The sequence below is a fragment of the Cajanus cajan genome, chromosome 5 (genome assembly GCF_000230855.2).
Source record: "Cajanus cajan strain Asha chromosome 5, NIPB_CcT2T_4, whole genome shotgun sequence".
Classification (NCBI taxonomy): Eukaryota; Viridiplantae; Streptophyta; class Magnoliopsida; order Fabales; family Fabaceae; genus Cajanus; species Cajanus cajan.
Window position 1 is genome coordinate 7510594 of NC_138521.1, and position 27513 is coordinate 7538106.

A 27513-nucleotide genomic window follows, 5' to 3' on the forward strand; every position below is an offset into this window, starting at 1 on the left:
TACTTCTTGAATCTGGCTTTTCAACTTCAAAATGATACCTGATAACTAGTGTATTAAAAAGTGGATATGCATGATGCATCCGCTGCTTCTTTTATCTAGGATTCTTTCTGTTCATGCAAAAGCCTGGAGCCATTTTACAATTATGGTTAAACCAATGAACCGTGAAATAGTGCCTTCACCGCTATAATGATGAGTCCATTTTTAAAAATATTGCTATTTGCATATGAAGATCTCATATTGTAAAATGGGCCATCAATTTGGATCTTCTCTCAAGGTTGCATATTGATATCCAGTCAAAAAGCTTTAGTTTTGGATTCTGAAACACGTATAGCAAAACTGTTTGCACAAGTCTGTTCATGACTAAAGTCCTCTCATGTTTGTGCTGACACAAGAATTGCATATTTCATGGTGGTAAAGGACACTAAAATATTTTCAATCAGACAAGGGTGACAAAAATTACATTTTTACTCATGAATATAGTGAATTTGGGGATGTTGTTGTGAGGGTAGTAAAGAGATGAAACTAGAATTTTGTTTTGATAGTCAGGTGATTCAATGAAGGCCTAGCTTGGGAATTGAGTTGAATATTCAACCTCTTTTCAATGTTCAGTTCTGATTGAACTTTTTTTTTTTTTTTTTTTTTTTTACGTTTCTTTGTAGCCTTATTAGTTGTATTGAATTTCTTGGAGAATTGTACCTGGGGTGTCTCCGGCCACTAACTTCTAGGAAACAAGTTTGAGATAGATTTAGTGGATCCTTGTTGAGGAATGTTCTGGTTTGGATCTACACCCAGAGTGGTTCATAACCATCAACTACACTTGGCCCAGTAGTGACCAACAATTTTCTGGTTAACCAACCCCCTACCAGTCCAAAAATCAAAGCATAAACCATCAATTTGGTCTCTCAACAATTACTCTCTTTCTTAAGTACTCCATGAAATAATAAAATTATATAATTAGTTCCTAAAGTATTGAATATACATCATTTTAGTCCCTAAGTTGATATTTTTACTAATATTTAAGGACTAACTTGAAATATTCTTTTTATACTTGAATATCCATCATTTTAGTCCCTAAACATTGTGGTATGTCCCAAAGTAAGTAGGAACGGGAAATCCCCTATTTCATTAGAGCCCTATCGGAAATGTAAGATGAGATATCCCGTGGCAGAAAATTAAATCTTGAAATTACAAATAGTAATGAAAGATAGGTTGTTAATGAGTGTTGTGTTAACCAATGTGACTTATAACCGCTAGTTATATATATATATATAAATTAGAGCCGTCAAAGTAGGCTGGGCCCGTGGACCAACCCGGCCCACCTTGAAAATGGCCGGGCCGGGCAAAAAAAATTGAAGTTTTATAGTAGGTGGGTATATCTCAACCTGGTCCACTTTGACCCGACCCACCCGGGCTGAACCAATGGTGGGCCGAGTAACCCACCAACCCACCAATTTTTTGTTGCAATAAAAATTTAAGTATGATTTGTAGTTAATTTTGTATGATGGGATATTGAAAATTTTTATTTTGGACTTTTATCATAATTTGTATTTAATTTTGTATGATGAGTTATGACTTATGACTATTAATAATGCTAATTTTATGACTATTATGTTAATTTATAATTAATTTAAAATTTTGAATTTTGATAAATTTTTTTTAATTTTTGGTGGGCTGGTGGGCTGGCCCGTATAACCCACCAACCCGTGGTGAGCCGGGCCGGACCATTTTTTTTTTTAGAAAATCAAAAGTGGACCGGGTTAGGTTGGCTCGTTTTTAAAGTGGGTCAAGGTGGGTTAGCCCACATGGGCCGGGCTGGCTCGTTTTGACAGCTCTATAAATAGAGAGAGAGAGAGGAGAGACATGTTTATCTACTAGTTTTATATATAGAGAGAAGAGATATTTGTTTATTCCAAGAGAAAGTTTATCTAGACTTATTCTGTTTAGTAACTCATATTATACATCAAATTTCAACAATTCAATTGTTGAATTTAAAATTCTTAACACATAGATTAAGTTTACAAATTCTTAAAATATTTAAATGTTACTTGATATTTTGTTTAATTAATTTAAATCAACACATAAAATATTTTTATGATTATCTATCAATTTGAATTAATAAAACGAAGTATCAAATGGTTTTCAAAATTTGATCCATGCATTAAGAATTTTAAATTTAACTGTTAAATCATTAAAATTTGATGTAAAAGATAAGTTCCCTTCTTATATATATATATATATATATATATATATATATATATATATATATTATAAATAAAAATTATAATAACGACTACATTAAAATATTTATGATTACATGTACTATTCTAATTCTTACCTCTAAGTCAACCTTGTGATTGTAGATTAGATGCCTTCAATTATGGTATTTTGCTTAACAGTATCATTAGACGGTGATGCATATAGACAAAACAGTCATGAAACTGGTAAGTGGAAAAACAAACAAATTGAGATAACCCAAATTTCATCCGAAGACAAATTAGCATTTTCAATTTTTAAAAGTAACATTATGCTAAATTAAATATGAATTTCTATGAATTAAACACAAATTATTATTTAACTCGGAATTATTTTTAGGAGCTTTTTGAGAAAAAATTTAAAAACTCTTTTAATTTCTTATCTAATATAATTTTATGTTGTATTATAATTTATTTACATAAATTTAAAATTAAATATATATTTAAAAATATATATTTATATAAATTTTAAGTATAATTTATATACTAAGTATAATATTTATTTTTATATATAATTTATTATAAATTTTAGTTATATATAATAAATAGTTAACCTATATATTACACATGCTAAAATATTAATTATATAAAAGGTAAAGGTTCTTCTATGAGATTATCTTTAATAACATTTCTTATTAATCTCTATATAATAAATACAAGTATTTTTAGGATTTTTTTTTTAACATAAGGATTTATAGAAATTTTTTAACTTCTTATGTAATTCAATTTTATTTATCATAATTATTTATAAATTAAATGTTAATATTTTAAAATAAAGAATCAATACATAAAAAATATTTTTTTATAATATAAATTATTTATCATAAATCTAAAATATAATTTATATGTTTAAAAATATTTATGTTTACTAATTTTAAATATTTTATACATTCAACTTTTATATGCAATTTTTTTTATAAATTTTAATTTTTTATTCTAAAATTTTTAATTATATTATATATAATAAATATAGATATGTATTGCAAATACTAACTTACTAGTTTTAATTCAAACCGTATCATAATCATGATTCACTAACATTTAATGTTAAATACACTTGCTCCTTTTAAAAATAAGATTACTTCAAAAGAGAAGAAAAACAAAACAGGATTTTCTACCAACAAAAAAAACAAAACAGGATTCCGCATGGCTTGGTCACCGTACTATGTACGGCTTAATGTTAAATATTTGGTTAAATTGGCGTCTTATCCTTTACAATTTCGAATCCATAAGTTTAGTTTTATTATTTTTAATTCTATAACTTTAATTTTTTAATTTTATAAAATCTTTTAATTTTATCTCTTTATTAATGTAACAATTCACTATAATATTTATATTTAACGGCTCAACAACTAGTAAAAAAATAAAATTAATGACTACTTAAGGATAATATCAAATAGTTAATAAATACTCAACACTTAATATATATACATACATATTTACAACTAAACATTCATATACATGTGTATATAACTATACAATCATTCATATAATTGAAAGTGCAATCCTAGGTGTTGATCAAACAAAACTACTAATAACTAACTACTCTATGATAGCACAAAATATCAGCATGGCCAATATCATGTGGCCTCCAAATAGCTCTAACAATAATTTATACATATTTTATTTTCATATCAAGTATGATTATCACAGTCCAACCACATAAAAACACGCAAGGATAAACTAGAGTTTAAAGAATTAACATAATTAGCCTAGTAGTAAAGCAACTATACAATCAACATGAACAACTCAATTTATTATAAAATAATGCCAACTTACAACTTTCAACACAATACCACATATTTCAACTTATGCACCACATCATCAACTCCACAATTACAACACAACAACACATTTCACCACAATTTCACATTTCATATGAACAACACAACATCAAGAACTCATATTTTAACTCAACAACACAACATATACAACACAGTAATTACATGTGTTATCACGTATTACAAGTAGGAGATCTCCTACAATACAGGTGAGCAGCTTAAGTGGCCTGATCCTACTAAACTAACAATCCAACCTTTTCAATCCAATTAGGTCAACAACCAAATGGGATATCAATCTCTAACAACATGGTCTTTTGGATGTCGTCACTTAAACTAGGAAGTCTAATATTCCTATCAGTTGAGTGTGAGTTTACTACGATATTAGTTAGTATCACTAAGCCACATGTGAGAGTAATTTGTCAACTACCCTCCAAATACTACACTTTTTCGATACTCAGTTAGGGACTCTAATCCCCGACCTTGTACTTTTTTCAAAATTTGATCGTTTTAATCGTGTATGTCTCAACTTTGTCCACATATGGATCAACATTAGTTGCTTATAGTCAATATGTCTTGACTTAACCCATATATCGCATCAATTAAGGTCCTAAAGGAGATACAAGTTTCCACTTCAAGGGTCAACTTTTCAAGAAGGGTTTTTCAACAAATTGCGCTCTTAGAGTAACACAACACAATATCCTCATAATGAGATATGCAACTTTAAAATAACTTCTCCTTTAATCCTAGATTGATCAACACAATACAACTTTCAACACCATGCCAAAATCTGTTAATCATTCTCAACATTCATCATCTCAACAACACAACAACATCATGCATAAACCATATTTTAAAACAACTACACAACCACACAACATACAACTCAACTCATCTCAACTTTTAACCATTCAACTAAGAAACATGCAACTTAGCTCAACTCAACATAGTCAACTATACTTAATCCTAGATCAAGGTATAAAGATTCAACATTATGCATCAAGATAGAACATAATATACAACTTAAACATCACAGAACATTTTCACAACTTTCATTATAAACAAGTTTAATTCAGGCATATTGTGCTTGACACTACACACCTAACGCTTGGCGCCAACGAGACAAGGGATCCTATACCTTGCTCACGCTTGGTGTGGTGAAGTTCCACACTTAGCCTCAAACCAACTTGAGATGATTCTCTAACCTCATGCTCGACACCATTTCAACCTGAGAATTTTCTCTCTTCACGCTCAACACCACCAATCTTGTGTCTAATGTAAGTGAGACAAAAGCTCTCAAATTGAAGTCACGCCTGACGTGATGAGTGTTCTACACTTGTGTAGAATAGGAATTCGTCTTCGAGCCCCTAAAAATCAGCAAATCCACAACATGCAACATAATATTTCGCATAAAACAACTTAGGCAACTACAATCTAACTCAAGAATCAACATGCAACCACAAATTCATCACAAATCATCAAATTCTCCTTCATGAACCCAAAACCCCAAGTTCAAATACAACCATTAAGAATCATGCAATTTCACCATATTATTGCAATGATTTATCATCACAATCATAGAATAAATCCACCAACAACTCAGCAATTCAACAAAATAAAAAATCTAGCTTCCCTTATCTCTAGAACCTTTAAATCGAGAAGAAGGAGAGAAATAAGGAAGAAGAACGCCTAGACACTTTGCAGGAATCAGAAAATCTTATTCAAGTCCTTGCTGACTTGAATCAACAACCATACAACACAAATGAGGCTCGAGGGAAGGATTACCCTCCTAAGAGAAGAGTTGGAGATGGAGAGAACTTACGATTTTAGAGTTTATCTCTCTAGTTCATCTCTCTAGGTTTCTGAAGACTTGAATTTATGAAGCTCAATTCTAAATAGAAACCTTATATACTACCTCTCCTCAAGGTCAAACTAGACTCTTGCCAAAGAAACCCCCAAAACTATCTAAATTCATAAGAAATCCTCAGATTTTAGAGTTTCTTAACATGAGCTACAACAATTTAAAACATCAATGCATAATTAATAAAATCAATAACACTTAAGAAAAATTACAGTGTTACAATTAAACTTCATCTGTCGATCCTTAAAATTGTATTGTTAGTCGTAACTCAACATCAAATAAATGACACAATAATTAATATTTAATACTCTTTGATCTTTATTATAAGACACAATTTAGAAACAATTCATGATTCTTTTTATAAGACATTTTACAATTTCTGTAAAGTATTAATTTTAGTTTTCATTTTATGCCCCTATTAAAGATTGCATGAATATGTGTTTTTCTCTCTCACCTCTTAAACTCTTCAATTTTCATTTATTATTTTTATTGGTATTGGTAATTTCTTCACCTCATGATAATTTAATGACAAATGTAAAATTGGTAAATCATGATTTTGTTGTAAACTAGTAAAATTAAATAATATAACTACTTATATTGATTTATATTTGATTAAAAGTGTCTTATAATGAAAATTGGATGGACAAATATTTAGACAAAATTACACTTTTGATTTTCTTTTTCGCCCTATTTTCATCTTATTTTATTATTTTATGAGATAAAAATGATAAATACAAATGAAATTTAGTTAGAATTTTATTAAATATTAATTATTATTTTATTTATTAAATATTAAACTATGATTAATATTATAATTTTAACGATTAATAGGTAAATATTTAATAAAAGGATTAAACTTTGTTCAATTAATAATAGAAAAAATAAAATTGTGAATTTCATATGGTAAAAGAAGGAATGAATAATTTGTGATGAGGATAATATAACTCGAGTGATTTATAATTATAAACGTCAATCTTGAAATAGTTTGATTCCGAATGAGGGTTAAATAGTGAATGAATCCTGACCGTAACCAGGAGCATTGGTTGTCGTTTGTGTAGTTACGTCCGCATAGAGATGCATACTTGTGAAGCTAAGTGAATACTATTTACGAATTAAATAAGATTAAACTAACTAGTTCAAGACACAAAAACATATAAACTAATTGTTGGCTTTATTTTTAAACATATAAATTACAAAAATTACAAAAAAGATTCAAATTTAGGCTTCGAATATTATTTTAATTTTCTACCATTAAACATGATAAGATTTTTTTAATTAAATTACACTCTTATAAAAATAGTTAATTTAATTAAGAAAATTGAATTGGTAAATAATTTAAACTTTCAAAATTATTCTTAATTTCTCTAATTTTTCTTAAATCAATCTTTTCCCTACTTAATCAATTTTTTGCCTAATTAATTAATGTTTGAAAGAGAGATATATTTATATTATGTGTTTGTTTATCTTCTTCAATTCAAATAAAAAAATAATTTTTTATCTAATTAATTTCAAATATTTATTATTTTAATCTAAAAAATTGTTAACTAAATACAAGTATTTTTAAAAAATATAATTAATACAACTAACAATTAGAAGATAATCTTATAAAAAAGACAAACAAAAAAGTGAAAAGATTTTATTAAAAAAATATAAAATAAAAATAAGGACACCACAATAAAAGTATTATATTTAAACTTAAAATTTCGTGCATATACTATTAACTAAATATTATTAGTGCTATATTTTATTTAAAATTGAAATTTTATTTTTATCATTGTAACTTACTATTTAAGTAATTGAAATCAATAACAATTAGTATTAAATAAAATATAGTAAGTTTTAATTGAAAAATAATATCAATAGGAAGTATAACTTATTTGGCTTTTTCTAAGTTTATGCCTTTTGTTACCACTTGCACCTTTCTTGCATATTCAGACAAAACAAAACACGAGGGGGAAATTTTTAAAATAAAAAAAAAAATGCACATCATTTGTTCTGTCATATGGCATTTGTTTTCATGTGAATTGAGATATTTTTTTGCACAGGTTTCACAGATAATAATTGCTTGATAATCAACTAGAGGGTGACATATTCAATGCCCTGTTAAAAGTTAAAAGATATAAATGCAATACCCTCTAGCTTTCCAACTTCCAACAATATTAAATTTATTTTATGGGGCTGTCTGTGATTGGTTAGCTATAATTAGGTGCGTCATAAAAGTTACATGTTTTTCAGTACTATTGTACACTTATCATTCCGCTGCCCCATATGTAACAGCCCAAGCAACCCGTATGAGGATATTGTCCGCTTTGGCCCACGGCCGCACGGTTTTGCTCTTGGCGATGACACGCATGCCACCCCAAAAGGCCTCCTCACAAGGAAGGTATCCACACCCATATATATGGCATGCTTCGTTCGCCTTCCTAACCGATGTGGGACTATATCCACCCCCCCTCAAGGGAGTCCAGCGCCCTCGCTGGCACACCGATCCGGGCCCCGGCTCTGATACCAATGTAACAGCCCAAGCAACCCGCATGAGGATATTGTCCGCTTTGGCCCACGGCCGCACGGTTTTGCTCTTGGCGATGACACTCATCGCCAAGAGCAAAACCGTGCGGCCGTGGGCCAAAGCGGACAATATCTACATGCGGGTTGCTTGGGCTGTTACATTGGTATCAGAGCCGGGGCCCGGATCGGTGTGCCAGCGAGGGCGCTGGACTCCCTTGAGGGGGGTGGATATAGTCCCACATCGGTTAGGAAGGCGAACGAAGCATGCCATATATATGGGTGTGGATACCTTCCTTGTGAGGAGGCCTTTTGGGGTGGCATGCGTGTCATCGCCAAGAGCAAAACCGTGCGGCCGTGGGCCAAAGCGGACAATATCTACATGCGGGTTGCTTGGGCTGTTACACCATACACGTTTTTCTTTTCCATGAACATAATGCACCTGCCAACTTCTCATGAATTTAATTCATAGCAAAAATCTTACCATTACATCAAAATATTAACTGTAGCTTCTACGATATGTACTGTAATGTTTTTTATTTGGTTATTTATTTTCAAAAAGCAACTCACAATTGATCAGTCGCCTAAAATGAATTTCATTGTTTTGAAAGTATTTTTCTAGTTTTTTTTTTTTCCAAGTAAATTTCCCATGGCAAGAAAATCCCTTTGAGAAATACAAAATGGATGCAGTACACATTTACCTAATGGAGGAAACAGTATCATGTTATGACTATTGCATTTGTCATCACTCAAGGAATCCTTTAGCAGTTGCCAGTTGGCATACTTATTACATTATCAACTAGCATTTAGACAAAGACATCCCCTAAGATTTGTTTCTTGTTCCTTGTTCATGTACTAATAATACTATGCATCCTTCCAATCTCCATGACCAAAGCAATGAAACTGATTTATTATCATTATTCATTACCAAAAAGATAAAAAGAAAAAGGACCTTACGTTACTTTCCGAAGTTGCTCTTTCTAAGCTCAAATTTAAATATCTTCTACTCTAACCCCCCCACCAGAGCACAGGTACAAAGTTGAGATTTTGATTAGTGATGGGCTCCCAAATTCCCAAAACAGTGATGATCTCAAGTAAAAGAAATGTTTTTGGCACCAAGGGGAAAAAGGGTCTAGATTTCCTCATGGTTTTGGTCTTAACAGTCTCATGGTTTTGTTTGATTACTACATGTGTTTCTGCTACAGAACCAGCGAGCCCACCAGCACAACTACAGAACCAAAAGCTAAGGTTTGACCAAAACGGAAAATTCAAGATATTGCAGGTGGCAGATATGCACTATGCCAATGGCAAGACCACACTTTGTTTGGATGTGCTCCCTTCCCAGAATATTTCTTGCTCTGACCTCAACACCACTGTCTTTCTTAACAGAATGATCAAAGCTGAGAAGCCTGATCTTATTGTCTTCACTGGTATTCCATACTTGTCATGTTTTTAGTTTTTAGTCATCATTTCATTTGATTTCTAGTTGTAGTATTTTTTGCTTTTTAGATTTCCTTTCGTTTGTTCTAGGAAAAGAGACCCTTTCCCTTCATTCCTTCAAGTGGAATTTTTGTAGTTTTTGCCAATAATGTTTTATACCCTAGTGATTTGATGACATATCAAAGGCAAAGAGCATATTGTTCCATTTACTTGTAAACCGGATAGAAATGAATTGAATTTGAGTTAGTATTTTGTTTCACATCTAAGTTACAGTTTCAAGTTTCTATGACTGTTGATACATGACATAATTATAACTATGGTGCATGTTTATTGTGGTGTGGCAGGAGATAATATCTTTGGGTTTGATTCCTCGGACTCAGCTAAATCAATGGATGCTGCATTTGCTCCTGCAATTGCATCAAATATTCCTTGGGTAGCTATTTTGGGCAACCATGACCAGGAAGGAACCCTCTCTAGGGAAGGAGTGATGAAATATATTGTTGGGATGAAAAACACCTTATCTAAATTCAACCCTCATGAAGTACATACGATTGATGGTTTTGGGAACTATAACTTGGAGGTTGGAGGAGTTAAAGGCACTCATTTCGAAAACAAATCAGTGCTCAACCTGTACTTTCTTGATAGTGGAGATTATTCCAAAGTTCCTACAATTTTTGGTTATGATTGGATCAAGCCCTCCCAGCAACTTTGGTTCCAAAGAACGTCTGCAAAACTTAGGGTGCTGACTTATCCGTTCCATTTTCTTACCTAGCTGTATTATTCTCACTATATGGCTTTTTTTCCTGTTTGGTTTAAAAACATGTTTTCTATTTTCATAAATAATTACAAATGTGTCACTTTGTTTCAACATTTGCAAACCTTTGAGAATAGAAAACAAAATGAAAACTATGTGCCAATTTTGTAATTATTTATAATTCTGTGGATCTTCATTAAACATGTGCTTATTTTTCAGTTCCTTTTATTGTTAACATTTGGATTGACTACTTATAATCTTTCTTTATTCCACAGAAAGCATACATTAGTGGACCAAAGCCTCAAAAAGAAGCTGCTCCTGGTCTTGCATATTTCCACATCCCTCTACCAGAATATGCTAGTTTTGACTCATCAAACTTCACAGGCGTGAAACTGGAACCAGATGGCAATGGCATTAGCTCTCCTTCTGTGAACTCTGGCTTCTTCACAACCTTGGTTGCAGCAGGAGATGTGAAGGCAGTTTTCACTGGCCATGACCACCTCAATGACTTCTGCGGAAATCTAATGAACATACAACTTTGTTATGCTGGGGGGTTCGGATACCATGCTTATGGAAAGGCAGGGTGGCCTAGGAGAGCAAGAGTGGTGGTAGCTAGCTTGAATAAAACGAGGGAAGGCAGTTGGGGAGATGTCAAGTCAATTAAAACATGGAAACGCCTTGATGATCAACATCTTTCCAGAATCGATGGCGAGGTCCTATGGAGCAAAAGCTCTGGTGGTAAGACATCCTGTGATCGTTGTAGTACTATTCTTCTTGTTCTTAAATCATGTCACAGACGAAAAGGATGAAATTTATCTTTACTTCTTTAGAATTGTCTATAAGGTATGTCGGTTGGACATAAAGAGAATGTGACAAGAAAATGAAAATATAGGAATTTTTTTTTACAGAAAGAACCATTAAAAAATTAGTATCTTGATGTAAAAATTTTAGCTCAAGACAAGGGGATAAGAAGATAAGGAAGACCATTGTTCTGTCAACTGAAAGCTTTTCAAGGAGCTTAGGAAAATAGTATTAGGAGTACAATGTAAACTATTACCATGGTAAACTAAACTTGGAAGAAAATGGATGTAAAGAAAAGATGTTGAAGTTGTTTCTCTTGCTTTTTACATTCTGAGATGCTTAAATTTTCAGGTCTGGATAGTGATGAGTGGGAGGAGAAGAACCATATTACCAATTTTTATGTAAGAGCAAAATCACAAGTGTGATTTGAAGAGTGAACCTTATGAATTGCAAGGACATGTAGGAATAGTTCTGCCGATGTAGGATAAGAATTGTTGTAGGATTGTAATTTATTTTGAAGATATCTTCCGTGGGAGCTTTATATTGATAGGGATTAATTGGGTATTATGCAGTGCCTAAGTCCCGCATGAGTAGTGTGTGATGCTCACTGAAGTACTTAACTGACTTTGTTCTCATATAAAACTTAGATGTAATACTATAGGTGTTGATCTCTGATAAAAATTGGAGTGATAATTTCCATAATAAAGAATTTCATGAAATAAACGCGTATTATGTACTAAGGTGAATTTCATTTCTAATCGGACAACAGTAATTATAGTATTGTATCTATGTTTTATCCTTTGTTCTCTCCCATAAGGTAGGGTTCCCCAAAATCTTGGGTGCTTATTGTATATTCTACGGAAACTTACAGATAATACACAGAATGGAACTGGTCTCCATTTTTGGTTTGTAGTATTTATAAGAGAGGTATAAATGTATCAGACATATACTATAGTTGGACAGCACATGAGCACTGTGGATAAAAAGGTTCAATTATTTGTGGCTCATGTTAATCTATGCGTGAAAATATACCAAAATCCCCCTCGTCTTTCCTCATCCATGGCAATATATCCCTCAAAATTCATTGTCCTATGACTGCTCTGTGATGCTCTTCTTTATTTTTCGGACACTACTAGCTAGGGCATCTGTGTTACATAATTTCTTTGTTTTATTATTTTATTACACCAAGCTCTCTCCTTGAATTCATTGTCTATTTTGATTTTCGTTGCAGGTAACCGTGGATAAAAACAAAATGGCAGTACTTGAGAATTTTAAAATGATGCAGACAAATAATGGAATCAACATGAAGGCTATATATTTTTAACTTATTCATGAGTTGCGATTCGACAAAGTTTATTAGTGAAAATTTGAAACTCTTTGATATACATATCCTATGATTCTATACTGCAATAGAAGTTAGTTTGTTAAAGAGTAAAAAAGGAGTGGAAGGTTGATAAACGAGGTAAAGTGATTGTATGTTATGTAATTGCAACTATCCATACAACATACACACTTGTAGGATAATATCATTGACTTAAAATTTTTTATATATGACCAAAAATGGTTTCTTTGAGAAAGCTTTTACTTTTTATATACCCATTTGTGGGATAATGCCATTACTTAACTGTATATTTCAACTTCCGTGGATATTTTGATAAGGTGCTACATGATACTTGATAGTGATGAACAGCATACTTGCCTTTGCAATTGTTGATGATCAGGAGAGAAAACAGAAACTAAGGCAGTCAAATTTTACTAAGGATATATGTTTGGGTTTGCTGTATGACATATATTTGGATGAGTTTTTTCAAAAACAAATTATAGGGGAGAAAAATAGAAAAGAGAATCGAAACAAATTTTTTCATAAGTTATTAACTTATAAATAAGTTTAAAATAAGATTTAGGAAAAATTAATAAGAATTGTTTTTTACAAATTAGTTTATATATAAGTTAATTTTAACTTATAGAGAAACTAATTTTTTTTTCTTTCTAAAAGTACTTTTTTGGGAAAATTAATCCAAACATATCCATAATAAAAAAAAAATCACTCAAATTTTCATGTCGACAATAAACTACTTATCTATGTGGCCTTTGTATGCTTTTTAAAGATTTTAGTCTGCTGACCGTACAACCAAACATTCTCTAAATTAAGTTAAATTAACTTATAATAAGGATAAAGGAAACTCAAGACTAAAAAAGTATTATTCTTGTTGTTGTATTTATCCTTAAAAAGAAATCCTTTTAAATTCGTGTGACTAAAAATAGGAGGTAAGAGCAACTAATTATGCTACTACTAAAAACATTACCACAAGCTTTACCGCCATGCATCCAAAGCAACTGGCATGTCACCTATATTTGGAAATTAATGTGGGTAGCTTTGTTATTTTTCTGATATGATTTGTTTTCATCTTTTAAACATTCCACCTGATACATTGCACCTAGCATTGCATGATAATGATGATATTAGACGTGGTTCTCAATGAGAGAAAACCTTAATAGTTGTGCATTTGGTAAATTCATTGTGAAGGTTTCAGGGCTAAGTTCCAATTCCAATAAAAAAGGGGATAAAGATAATATCATATGCTTAATTTTCTCAGATTTTTCTGTGTATTTTCTCTGTTAAGTTATTATCGATTAAGAGCAGGTTAACAAGGACCATCTAGTATCCCCTGTGCTAGTTACCATCCGATATTATTGCAGTCCTATCATCCATGCAAAAAATGTGATTACTTCCTGAATTTACATTCAGTGCATCTAAACTTAAATAGGTATTTGTACATTGAATCATGAATCTGTGCATGACAATAGAAGTAGCCATTTTACAAGCTTTCACCAACATAAACACTCCCTTCTAAAGACATTTAAGCCTTACTACTTAGTCAAACAGTTTTTCCAGGGTTTCTCCAAGGCTTGCAATCTTAAAGTTGTTCCAACCCTTCTCACTTGGGAGTGAAAGCCTGTAGCAGTAACACATAAATTCAGCACAAATAAGATGAATATGTTTGGATAACCTTTTCTAAAAATACTTCTAGGAGAGAGCAAAATAAGAAGAAAAATTGAAATAATTATTTTCATAAGTTAATTTGTTGAAGTTTTCTTCTATTTCCTTCTCTAAAAATCTTATTTTTAATTCCACATAGACTAGTTTTAACTTATGAAAAATTATTTTGATTTTTCTTGGTATTTTTTTCCTCCTAAAAGTGCTACTAGAAAAGTATATATAAATGTGTCCTAATAAATTAAAATCAAATAAATTAAGCAAGCAAGATGTACTTACAGCAAAAATAGTAGCATGGCCAGGATCTGCAAGGTGAGCAAAGAGGTTGTCAATAGGACCAGTGCCAGTGTAAATGTGCTGGAACCATGCCCCCATGACAGCCAACATGGCCAACCTCCCATTCTTGATCTCCTTTGTTCTCAACTCCTTGATCTTCTCAGGAGAACCACTTCCCCAGCCAAGTGGGTCAAACCAAAGCCCACCTGGGTACCCAACATCAGTTCCTGTGAGCTTGTTGTTGGGAAAGATGGGGTCAGTGTTGACACAGCCTGGCTTGATGATGTCAGCCCATCTTCTACCCTCAGCCCACCCAATGAAAAAGAGCTCAACTACGAAGAGTGTGGTGGTGTCTGTGAAGTACTCCAACTCTCCAGCAGTGTACCATGAAGGGGTGTTCAGGATACCAATCTTTGTCAGGAATTCTGGGATGAATATGCCAGCAGCTCCCAACATGGCCCATCTGCAGTGCACAAGCTCTGCTTGAACGTTCCATCTCAGGCTCTCAGGGTCAGATCCTGTTGAATCACAACCCCCTTTTGTGGTTACTCACTAGTTATCATGCATAGATACCATAATATATATAGTGATACGATTATTCTAAAATATATAGGATATGAAATGTATTAGATACATACTACACATGTATAAAAATTTATAAAACATCTAGAGTTCTACAAATCCAAATTAAGAACATACTTCTTGGACATTGCATAAAAACAAAATCAAAATTAAATCATTGTCAACATAAATCATTTTCTATTGTCTACAATTATTGTCTATCTCATTCCTTTTTTGATATCCTCCATAAAGAGAAGTATATAACAATTTTCATTTTTTTGTTCATTAAGGGATAATTTTTTATGTTTCTGTATTGTTCAAGCTTCTATGTCTTACACGTAGCTATCAGTAAAATATCCCAGAGTATCTGTATTAGATATGTATTAGTAATACAGATATGTGAAGCAAATACAAGCTTCTATGTCGTACACGTTGTTATCAGTAAAGTATCAAAGAGTATCTGAATTGGATACGTATTAGATACAGAAATATGAAGCAAATAAAAGTATCAGTGTTTCGTAGGAATAATGAATACTGCTTGAGCTTATTCAGTAACAGGAAAATTTAGTGATGAGTGCTTACCAAGACCGAGAGGATCAAACCCAAAATCTCCTGGCAAACTGCCATCTAGCCATGGAGGAGGGGTGCTGCCTGGGAACCACAGAGGCCTATCAGGGTCAGCAACTGCACACACTGTAGTGCTGGATCGTGTTCCAACTGGTGCTGTAAAATTGCTCACCTTCAGTTTCCTCCCACTAAGAAAAGAAGCTTTTGTGGTTCCCAAGAGTGAACCATTCTTCTGGGAACTGCATGCAATTTCATTTTTTTTTTTCAATATATTTCACTAATTAGTACTAGGTTGAATTTGAATAAAAGATGAAGCCACCTCGAATAGCAACTCCTGTGCCACATCACTGCCACATCAGCTCTAACCCATTTTATGAGTTGCTTAAATTTTAACAAAGTTGCTTATAGAAATAACTCTACTAAAATTTAAAATACTCATAAAGTGGGTCAGAGCTGATGTGATAGTGACGTGGGAGGTTGCTTCATTGGAGATGTCGCATAAGTAGATTTCATAATCATAACTAGGACAGTGCATGAAACATATGAGTCAGGTAATGCATGTTTGCATTACAAGTAATGGGCATGCACGTGGGAGACTTGCCTTGGGGTGGAGATGGCAACAGCTGCAATGGCAGAGGAAGCACATGACGAAGCCATGACAGGCTTTCACCTGGAGAGATAGATGAAGTGATTTAGCTTAGTGAGTTGTTGTGCTGATGTATGTGGTTAAATGATGAGGGGGAAAAGAAAATAGAATTTTGTTAAATGTGTGTTCTTATCTTAAAGGATAGGAAGGTGAACGAGAAATTAGATGGTGGGGTGCCACGTGGCATGCAGAATCTCATAGGATAGGTTTACCTTGGAAAAATCAGAATTTGGTGGTTCACATTTGTCAGACCAAGAAACTTAGTCTCTGTGGCTTAAATGGTCACTGGCACCACAAGACAGATTCTTCCATGTTAACTGTGCTCAATACTCCCTCCGTTTTTTTTTTCATAGTCGTTTTGTTAGAATTAGTTATTTTTTTTTCATTGTCATATTACTAAAATCAATAAGTTATTAATTTTTTTCTTCTATTTTCACCCTTGATAATTAATACATGTTTCCTGAACCATGTGTGTATTTATTTTTAATGTCTACCTAATTTTTCTCCAACTACTCATATAAAGTTAATGTGCATTTATAAGAGCAATATGTTCCCAACAAAATACTATAAAAAAACAAAAAAAAAAAAGGGACAACTATTTAATGGAGTAGTTCAACAGTCTAAAAAATGCAAAAAAAAAAAAAATAAGGGTAAAATTGAAAAGTAAGTAATAAACATTTTTGAAAACTAAAATATCAATGATTTCTTTAAATCCCGTGCAAAATCTTAAACGACTATGAAAAAAAACCGAAAGAAGTATTATATATTCTTAAATATAAACAAATTTTAACCATCTCTTAAATATAAACAAATTTTAATTATGTCAATCTTATTTAATATTTTTAATCTAAAATTAGTTATAAATATATAATAAATAAGAGTATTATATATTATGAATGTGTTTAAAAATATTTTAAGAAATATATTTAATTAATTTTCTTAAGAATGAAATTAATTATTTTTGTTTAATATATGTCCAAAAGAATTATTTTTTTCAAAATAAATAAAATAATAAAAAGAAATAATTACAAAGGTGATATTATATATACAAATTTTCTATAATTTTTTATTGTACAAATAACATTACTTTTATTTTAATTATGTTAGATAAAGCATTTAGGGTTATGATACATCAAACTCATTCTAGATCATTTTAATCATATATTACATTATTTGTTTGGATATTCATGTCAATGCTATATGAACAATTTTTTGATTATGTTTTAATTTTATATCTTAAAGTTCTCTAACATTAACACCAAATTGAATTTGAATTTGAAAGTGTAGAACAAAATGAGGAAATGAGAAAAAAAGGAGAAAAGAAATAGTATTAGTAGAGACTAGAATATAAAATAAAATTACTTATATAGCGATTAAAATGAGTAACTTCTAAATGTAAAAACTATTTAGTAAATATTGTACAAGTCTAAAAATCAAAATGTAAAAATAATACAAATATAAAAACTTATATATAAAGTATAATACATATCAAGTTCATATTTGTATCACGTGTGTGAGACCTGTGGCTGCCCCCTTCTTTCTCCTTCTCAACTCTCTATTTCCAACTCTCACTCTCTACTCACTCAAATCCTTTCTTCTCCTCACTAACCCTACTGATTTTAGGGATTCTTTTTCTCTTCTTCAAACTGAAGCTGTGGGTGATCAAGGAGTGCATTCTCTCCAACTTGAAGCCGTTCGGAGCAAGTCATGTGCGGATCCTCTTTTCTTCTCCTTCCTCTTCCCGGAGCTCGGATTTCTTCACCGAGCTAAGAGAAGTTAGTTTTCTTGTTGTGGTTTGGCTGAAATGAGTCTAAGAACTCGTGTGGTTGATTTTGATTTCGGATTCTTGGCTGTTTGGGTGACACATTGAGTTTTGGGGACTTTGGGGTTCATGAGAAATTTGGGTTTTTCTTGATTGTTACATGCATGGGTGAAAAGATAGTATTTTTGGACTCTAGGATGAGAATGTGGTATTTTGGATGGTTTGCATGTTGGATTGCTAGTTATTTTCGCAGGTTTTGATGAGATTTTCGAAGCAGGTAAGGGTTCCCGTTTGAATTCGCGCCGGGCTCAGTTCTTCGCGCTGGGCTCGACTTGAAATGGGTAATTCTGGGTGAATTGCGCCGAGCGCGCACTTAATGCGCCGGGCGCGCATTTTCTTTTCAGAATTTGACTTTATAGTCTTCATGAAAGTTGTAGCCTTGGATGTTAGCTTTCCAATGGCGCTGGAATCACTCAAAAAGGAGTTTTAGAACTCTAGATATGGCTGTTTTAGTGAAGAGGGGTCGAGCTGCTAGCTTTGGTTATAGCTGTTGCGGTTTTTATCATTCTTAACATGGTAGATGAAGGAATTAAGACTTGGTGTCTTCATGAGAGTTGTAGGAAATTTGATTATCTTTCATATGAGCTAAGGATGAGCATGGTAGGAGTAGTATAACTCCTGATGCGCTGTTTGCTGTGATGGTTGCCATTTCACATTTAGTGATTTGATTAAGTTGAAAGTTGTTTTAGGTGCTTAGGTGTATTCTTGTTTTGGGTGAGTAATTTGACAAGATAGATGAGTTGTAAACAATATGGTTGGGTCGTATTAGGTGTTGATCATGTTGTTTTAAGCTGTTAGTGATGAATGATTATTGAGTTGAATGATGATATTGATGTGCTGCGCTGAGCGCGGCCCTTGTCGCGCTAGGCGTGAGACTCCTTGGGAGTCTCTGCCTCGAGGGCGCTGGGCGCAATTTGGTTTGCACTGGGCGCGAGACCAAGGGAGGTCTCTGCCTGGCCTACGCTGGGCGTAATCGGGTATTACGTCAGGCGCGAGAGAGCTTTGGACTCTCTGACTAAGTCTCGTCGGGCGCAGGCACGCTTGCGCCGGGCGCGCTAGCCCCTGGAGCCCTCTGGTTGTGCCACGCCAGGCGCGACCGTGAGTGCGCCGGGCGCGTATGAGGATGTGAAGTTATACGCTGAATTGCTGATAATATTGTTTTATGCTGAACTAAGCCGAAATTGAGGAATATGATGTGATGACTAGCTGAAATTGATGTTTGAGGATGTTGAGCTGTGTTATGTGTATATTGCTGTAAGATTCTTAGAAGTGCTGTAAGACGATAGGCTGTACTATTAAGTTGAGCTGTGCTGAATGTTGTTTATGCTGATTAATGTTGCCAATGTCGTGTGATGAAAAGTTGTGTTGTGCGGTATGTTGTTAATGCTGTAATTGCTGAGTTGAGATGTAATTGATAAATATGTTGTGCTGACTAGATGTAAATGCTGAAAAATGATATTAAGCTGTAATAGATGTATCTCGCTATGCTGACCTGGGCTGTTATTGATGATTTTAAATGCTGATTTATAATATGGCTGCGCTCTAGAATGATTAGCCGAGTTGTGAGTAGTAAGCTGTGTTGAATACTACTTAGCTGTGCTGTATGCTGATTTTGGTGGTGTTGTGCTGTGAGCTGTTTTGCTGTGCTGTTTATTGCTGAGCGGTATGCTGTGTTTAGCCACTATTGTGGTGCTGTTATAGCCGCTAAGTCGGTGCTGTTATAGCCGCTAAGTCGGTGTTGTGCTCCGTGTTGATAGGAGCTGTTGTAGGCCGTAAGGCTAAGCTGTGGTAGGAGATCTCCGAGCTGATATGCGTGACAACGCATTGTGTGTTTACTACTATTTATCGATGTGTACTGTTGTTATTGATGAATGATGTGAGATGTGTGTTGATATATATATATATATATATATATATATATATATATATATATATATATATATATATATATATATAGCTGATGTTGTTAAGCTAATTGATGTTCTGATAGTTGTAGCTGTTTACTATTCTTAAATTTATGTATATGTATGTTGTTTCTTTCACTAGCTTACCCTTGTTGTTTCCATGTGGTTTGGACTGCGATGATCATACTATGTATGGGAGCAGGGCAGAGATAGGTTGGTGGCTTGTGGCAGGTCTGTAGCTGACAGATAGAGCTTACTTCGTATGAATGTTTTGGTGTTTTTGCTACTTGGTGTAGTAGCTCTGGATGTATTTTTGTACATTTTGGATCTAGTCAGACTTGGACATGTATATATGTATATTCTAGACACTATATGTATACACTTGTTCTTTTCTGTCCGGTTTCAGGTGTACGGTGTGGTGTGTAGTGACCAGCCGGATCGTTACAACGTGATTTACTATTACTATCGATGACTTTTTTAAACAATAAAACCACAAGAAAACTAAAAGTACTTGTATTATAAGAACTCAAATGGATAATTTTAAATGTATAAACTAAAAGATAAAATGTGTATAACTAAGGATAAAAAAAATGTTTGTATACAACTATAACTATTAGAATATACAAGTTGGAGAGAAAATATCTCATTCTTTTTAAGATATTCTCAGTAGTTTTCCTCTCAATTAGCTAGAGATGCATTTAACACGCTACAATTAATCAAAAATTTATCTTTCAATCATTTTAAAATATCAATTCTTTTTATCAACCTCTCTAAATTAAATTTTAATATTTTTAAAATATTAATAATTATAAAAAAAAAGCTTATATCATAAAGAAAATTTTTATATTATAATATCTTATATCACAGTTTAAATTATATTTTCTTAAAATTAGAAATAAGCTTCAACCTATTTAAAACAACATTTGTTGGTTCAACTAGTGTTCTGATTGATCTTCAAGTCTCAAGATCTCAAAATTGAGATAAATAATCTTAATACAATCAAGATTCTGAAAGAGACTAGCTACTAGTGAAATCGATAAATATTCTTATCAATATTATGATAAAGAAAAAGAAAACCTATACAATTAAGAAGAAATTTTTATCACACTGACACATTAATTTTTTATGTATCAAATTGACACCCTTTACGAAAATTTATCCACATACCTCACTTATACATATCCATGAGAAGCCATGAGAAGTTGGGTACTTTTAATTTTATTTTTTTTAATTTTAAAAATATTTTTATATATCTTTAAATAATTAAAGCACAAACTAAATTAAAAACAATGAAAGCATGGAATTTTTTTTATATTTTAATTATTAAAGAATAAATTATATTAAGAAAAACGTAGTTTATTGTTCTTGAAGTTAGTGACATTTTTTTTTCTTCTTAAGTGTCCGACAATTCAATAATAACTTCTAGCATGTTTGTATTGTCGTTTTTCTCAATTGAATGAAGAAGTTTTGTGAGATAATTTCTCCGTTCAACTGAGCTTTGGAATTCAAAATTGTTCTTAAGCAAACATATTCTACATCTTTTAGTTGGTCATTTTCTATGAACTCCATTTCTTTTGCATGTGAGGGAACTTTAGGATATCTTCACATTTTTCATCATGACTCTAAATTCGTCTATGTTATAACTTATAAGTCATCTTTGTCAATCCATAACTCAAACAAACTGCTATACACATTGAAAATACTTTTCAATTTGTACACCAAAGAGAGAAATAACATGCTATTCAAGTGAGCATGTGCATCGAAGAGAAAAATAACATGCAATTCAAGTGAACATGTGATGATATATTTCCCCAAAAGATCTTATTTCAAGGGCTATGTCAAAAATGATATAAAAGAAATGAGCTCATGATGATGAAGGTAGAAAGATTTAAGCTCCTTTTGAATTATAAGTTAATTCTTTAGTTCATATCTTCTTTATGTATATTTTTCTTTGTAATATTTTATTATTTTTGACCATATATTCTTGGGTCAATTAGTGTATAAGTTTATTTCCTTATAATTTTTTTTATAAGGGTGTAATTAGTATTTTAGAAGGCATGTAACTAGTAATGAGATATGAGCTTATTTGACTTGTGACTCATGAGAGAGTAGTAGGGAGCATTGAAGGCTCCAAAGTGGACATCCACTTTGTGTGAACCACTAGCTCTCATGGTTCATTCAAATTCCAACAAGTTACATATGTCACACCTAGTCACACTTTTAACACTTTGTCATGTGACATGTTCTCATTGACTCTTCTAGATCTAAGTCATTGACATTTAGTCACACCATTTGTATCTTTTCATGTGACATGCAACCATTGACTTTATTAGATCTAGGATAGTAACATTTTTATGATGAAATTTTAAAATTAAAAATGTAATTAGAGTTAGTAGTCTTGAGTATAAGTTAATCTAACATTGATTACATGTAACTATGATTAACTTAACTTACACCACAAGCTACTAAACTTTATAAATACATTCCTCCTCCTATGTATATGCCACTTTTGAGATACATGAGAATTAGGCCTTCAAAATTCTCTCTTCTAAAGTATAGTTTTCTCCTTGAAGGACCTTCTCCTGAAAAATTTCCATCAACAAAATTCTCTTTGTGGCGCATCACTCTCTTAGTTTCTCCATTTTTTTCATTTGACTCTTAAAGCTTGAAGTCCATGAATGAAGATTGGAGAATCAATAAAGTTTGTTGAGAAGATTTAGATTCTACCTTCTCACTAATTTCATCAACAAGTACACACATGACTATGAAATATAAAACAAGACATACATATATTTTGCCTAAAATATGTCAAGGTTGCACTTATGTATTTGAAAGAATATCCAAAATCTCTATAGAGGTTGTCCTCTCGTGTAAGTTTATTGTTTTGTACAAAAAAAATGATTATTTTAGTGGATGAAACATTTAAACATAGTGAGAAGGGAATTTTGTCACTCCATCATCTACATCTTTTATGACAATTCCTTTATATTCGTGACTAACTAACAATATTGTGTATACTTCTCTCTCATGTTTTTTTTCCATAGTTGATTTCTCCATATTCAAAAAAAAATATATATATATATATATATATATATATATATATATATATATGTATATATGCATGTATGTATTAAAATCAATTTAAAAATCTAAATTCAAATTTTTAATTAATTTTAAAATAAAAAATCAACTAATTAATTTTGGTCAAAAACAAAAATGAATTTTAACAACATTGCGAATGCTTCCTCTCATTTTCTTTTTCTGTAAAAAAAAATTCAATTTTTAATTAAAAAATAGAAACCTGTAAAAGTGTGGCATATCAACAAATTTTCCTGCAGGAGTCGGAGTTTGATACATAAAAATTTAATCTGTGGCATCGAGCAAGAACAATCAAAGGCGTAGCGTATAATCTCGACAATCTTGCGTAAATAATGGTAAATACAAATTAATTAACAGTTGAAATTAATTTAACTACATTTATACTGGTTAAAAAATCCCTAAATTTATACAAATGAAATATGTGAGAATTTTAAGACCCGTTTGTATTTTAATTTTTTATTTTCAATTTTTATTATAAAACTACTATTTTTTTAATTTAATTTCTCTTTTCATATAAAATAATATTACTGCTACCTTTATTTCTAATTATAAAAAAAATGTAGGAAAAATCAAGATAAAAAACTATTAAGTTAGTTATTTCAAATAATTCTATAATAAATTAAAATCTTATTTTAAAGATACATTTTGTTTAATTTAAGTAATTGTTATATTTAATATTAGAGTTATGTATTCCTCCAATCTATTTCATAAATAAAGTTAAGATTTCAATACTAAACAATTTGATTAGTGAACATAAGTTCCTATATTATATATAGGGATGAGAATATGTCAAAACTTAAATAGAGATTTATAGTCTGACCTTTTTAAAATTAGTTTGGCTTGATCTATTTAATAAAAATGGTCGGTTTTAGACTTTTTACAAAGTCTATTTATTTAAAAAGTTGGACTTAGACTTATAAAAAAGTTTGTTAAGTATGATAAGTTAACTTGTTTATTTATATAATACGATAAAAATTAATATAATATATTATTAACAATATAATTATATAAATAAATAAATAAATTTATAAAACAATTAAGCAAACAATATTATCAATATTTTTTTATCACTCCACTTAAACATTTTATGTATCCCTACTTATAAAAAATCAAAAAATCAAACCTTCAATCCTTCATTCATTTTGTAGTTTCGCAATTCACTTCCAATCCTTCATCAATATCATCTTTAATGTTCGATCTTTATATTTGATAGTCATCATCGACTCATACAAAAATAATCAATTACATGTCTGCAAATTTGCATTCTTTCTCTCACATGTAACTTTGTTCATCTTTTTATTTTTGTTTTCTATATTTTTCTTTAATTAGATGATTCCCATTGATATGATTTTCTTGTTAGTTTCACAATTTTGGATTGAGAAAGATGCAATGTTTCTTTTTTATATTAAAGACTTGAATTCATGTTCATAGTCACGATTATATTATTTCTTTAGTGTCAAGGAATGACTTCACTATTTGAGAACAACGAAGGGGTTGCATTATCCTTTCAACTGGCAATGGACTAAATGCACATGAACCAATACCAACAAATCCAAGTCAGGTGGAAAACAATGCACAATAGAGTGAGAAAGATCAAGAAAGTGATGTTGTGATTAAGAGAAAAAGACAACAAAAAAAATCAATTGTTTGGAATGATTTTGATGTAGTTGAAGTTAATAAAGACATAAAAAAAGTTGCTTGCAAATACTACAAAGATAGATTTGCAACCAATAGGATAGGGGCTAGCACTAGCCATTTGAAAGTGATATACTGAGAATTGTTTGCAAAGAAGGATATACATAATTGCAGAAAAGAAACAATTTGTCATTCCATTTCAGCCTTCTAATCATGTTATTCTATTTATGAGCTCTAATGTTAGATACAATAATGAAAAGATGAGAAAAATAATTGTCATTGGTATTATGGTTCATAAGCATCCTTTTAGCATTGTTGAGGGTGAGGATTGGATGTGGGGCTTCAAATATAAAAATTATGAGTTTCAAAAGGTTAGTCATAAAACAATAAGGCGTGATTGTTTAATGATATATGAGGCTAAGAAAAAACAATTGAAGACTTTGTTGAAAAATGTGAGCAAGATTAGTTTAACAACAAATATGAGGAAATCAAGCTACCAAGTAGCTAAATATATGGTTATCATCGGTCAATTCATTGATGCAACATGGAAACTTCAAAAAAGAGTTTTGAGTTTTGTGAAAGTTCCTACTCCAAGATATGGAATTGATGTGGTTGATGTAATTTTTAAATGTTTAAAGGCTTAGGATATTGAAAATTAATTTTTTTCAATATTCATTGATAATGCATCTTATTATGATGCGTGCTTGAGAACTCTAAAGGAGAACTTATCATTAAGTGCTAAATTAATTTTGGATGGTCTTAGAAGCATGGATACGTAAGTTTTCATCCTGTATCCGTATCGGTTACATATCCGATACGGATACGTTTCGATACGTTAGCGATACATATCTCAACCGTATCTAGAGTGATCTTGTTAAAAAAAGGAAAAATATTTTACAGATTTGTTGTGATATGTATCCATTATTCAAAACTCAAGCATAAATAAGCAAGAAAAACACATAAATTTGAGACGAAGATCCTCGGATGCAATTCCAAAATTTTCGTTTGCATTCCAAAGCGAGTTTAGGATGCATTGCAGCGTTTGGGCACTAGATCGGATTCAGCAAACAACCAAACACCAGTGACCCAGGTAAAGAATTTCATCTCTGATTTTTCATTATTCTTCCTGTAAGGTTTCTGATACCCATTACCCAGTTACCCACCCAACCCAAGCAGTCAGGCACCCATTTTTCTTGTTTTTGTTGAAAGAACATGCACACCCATTTCTCTTGAGTCTCGACTTTGGGGAAAGTTTTTAGTTTTTTGCTTTTTGGTTGTTGTGTGTAGTTAGCACTCATTGAGCATGTGTTTCATTTGTTTCCTTTTTGATTAACAGGTGTGTAGTGTGCACTATGCTATTTTTGGCCTTTTGTACATGTACACATGGCTACATGCGTTTTTTTTACATTTAATTTGATGATTTATTTATAAAAAAATTAATTTTGTGTAAAACTGTAAATTAATAATAATTAGAATTTTTTTTAATTCTCTTTTAGCATTTCCAAAATGTATAAAAAAAATTGTAACAAAATTTAAATTTCTAGTTTTTAAACTAACAAAATTTCAATCTCACATAAATGTTTTTTTAAAATTTTTTAATTATCTTTCTTAATTTTAATTTTTTTAATATATATTAATTTAGATGAAATTATAATATTAAAATAAGTTAAATACTTAAATACTCAATATTATATAATTTCTTTATATTAATATAAAATTATAAATAAAAAATATTTTATAATATTTAATTTATTATTTTGATATTTTCAAGTGATAATGCCTTTTGTGAAATTACCTAATATTTTATAATTTATATTTTTATGATTCAAAGTAATTAAAATTTTTCAGTTGTATAATTTATTTAACAATTAACAATTTAACATATATATACTTGTTTTTTTTTTGCAGAAACATACAAAGTATTTATTTATAATGTCAACACCAAATGTTTCTAGTTCTTATTCTAATATCAATTCTAAAATTTTAAGTAAGTTCGTTTCTGCCAATGTTGTACAAGATGATCATGCTCTTATTTGGTGTTATGTTAGCACATTAGATAAAAGTTCAAAAAGAGGAAGAAATAAGAGTTGGTCTTGTAATTTTTGTCAAAAGGTTTATAAAAGTTCTTATTCGAGAGTTAAAGCTCATTTGTTGAGGATTTATGGAACTGGAATTTCTATGTGCAAGTGTAAATGATCAATATTTGGTTGAATTGAAATCAATTATTGAATTGGCTAAAAATAAAGTGAAACCCAAGCATGTCCCATTGCCTATAGAGAAAATGCACTAGAGTTCTTTATTGAAAAAGAGAAAAGTTGGTCCTTTAGAGAAAGCATTTAATTTAGAAAATAGAGATTGTTCTTACTGGAGATCGGTCGTAGGGGACGATCTGTTAGGTAAGATCGGTGAGCCTCCTTCGCTGGTATGCTTGCTGCTCCAAGATGGGGGTGGTACCTGCAAAAGAGACTCCAATGCTAAAGTTCGTGTTTGTGGGTGTATGAGTCTCATATAAGTAATGCACGTACCTTTGTGTGTATTAGAGTTTTGTTGGGCCTTGGGCCCGAGATCAGTTTATGACCTAATTGGATAGCGAGCCGATGTCGCCTAGCGCGTG

At 31.5% G+C, this 27513-nt stretch overlaps 2 protein-coding genes across 3 annotated transcripts; one reads left to right on the forward strand and one right to left on the reverse strand.

Moving 5' to 3' along the window:
* Positions 1-9245: 9245 nt before the first annotated feature.
* On the forward strand, positions 9246-12968 carry LOC109788502 (putative inactive purple acid phosphatase 29). Of its 2 annotated transcripts, none has more exons than XM_029269264.2 (4): positions 9246-9826; positions 10181-10575; positions 10866-11328; positions 11743-12719. In XM_029269264.2, the coding sequence occupies exons 1-4, from the start codon at positions 9454-9456 to the stop codon at positions 11814-11816; spliced, it is 1305 nt and encodes a 434-aa protein (XP_029125097.1). In that variant the 5' UTR covers positions 9246-9453; the 3' UTR covers positions 11817-12719. The 2 variants fall into 2 exon arrangements, with proteins under 2 accessions (XP_029125097.1, XP_020202830.1); XM_020347241.3 differs by having other exon boundaries at positions 9256-9826; positions 12623-12968.
* A 1178-nt stretch (positions 12969-14146) lies between these two features.
* Positions 14147-16555, reverse strand: LOC109788499 (chlorophyll a-b binding protein, chloroplastic). Its single transcript, XM_020347236.3, has 4 exons — positions 16395-16555; positions 15809-16032; positions 14669-15183; positions 14147-14348 (listed from the first exon to the last, which is right to left on the reverse strand). The coding sequence occupies exons 1-4, from the start codon at positions 16448-16450 to the stop codon at positions 14331-14333; spliced, it is 813 nt and encodes a 270-aa protein (XP_020202825.1). The 5' UTR covers positions 16451-16555; the 3' UTR covers positions 14147-14330.
* Positions 16556-27513: the final 10958 nt, after the last annotated feature.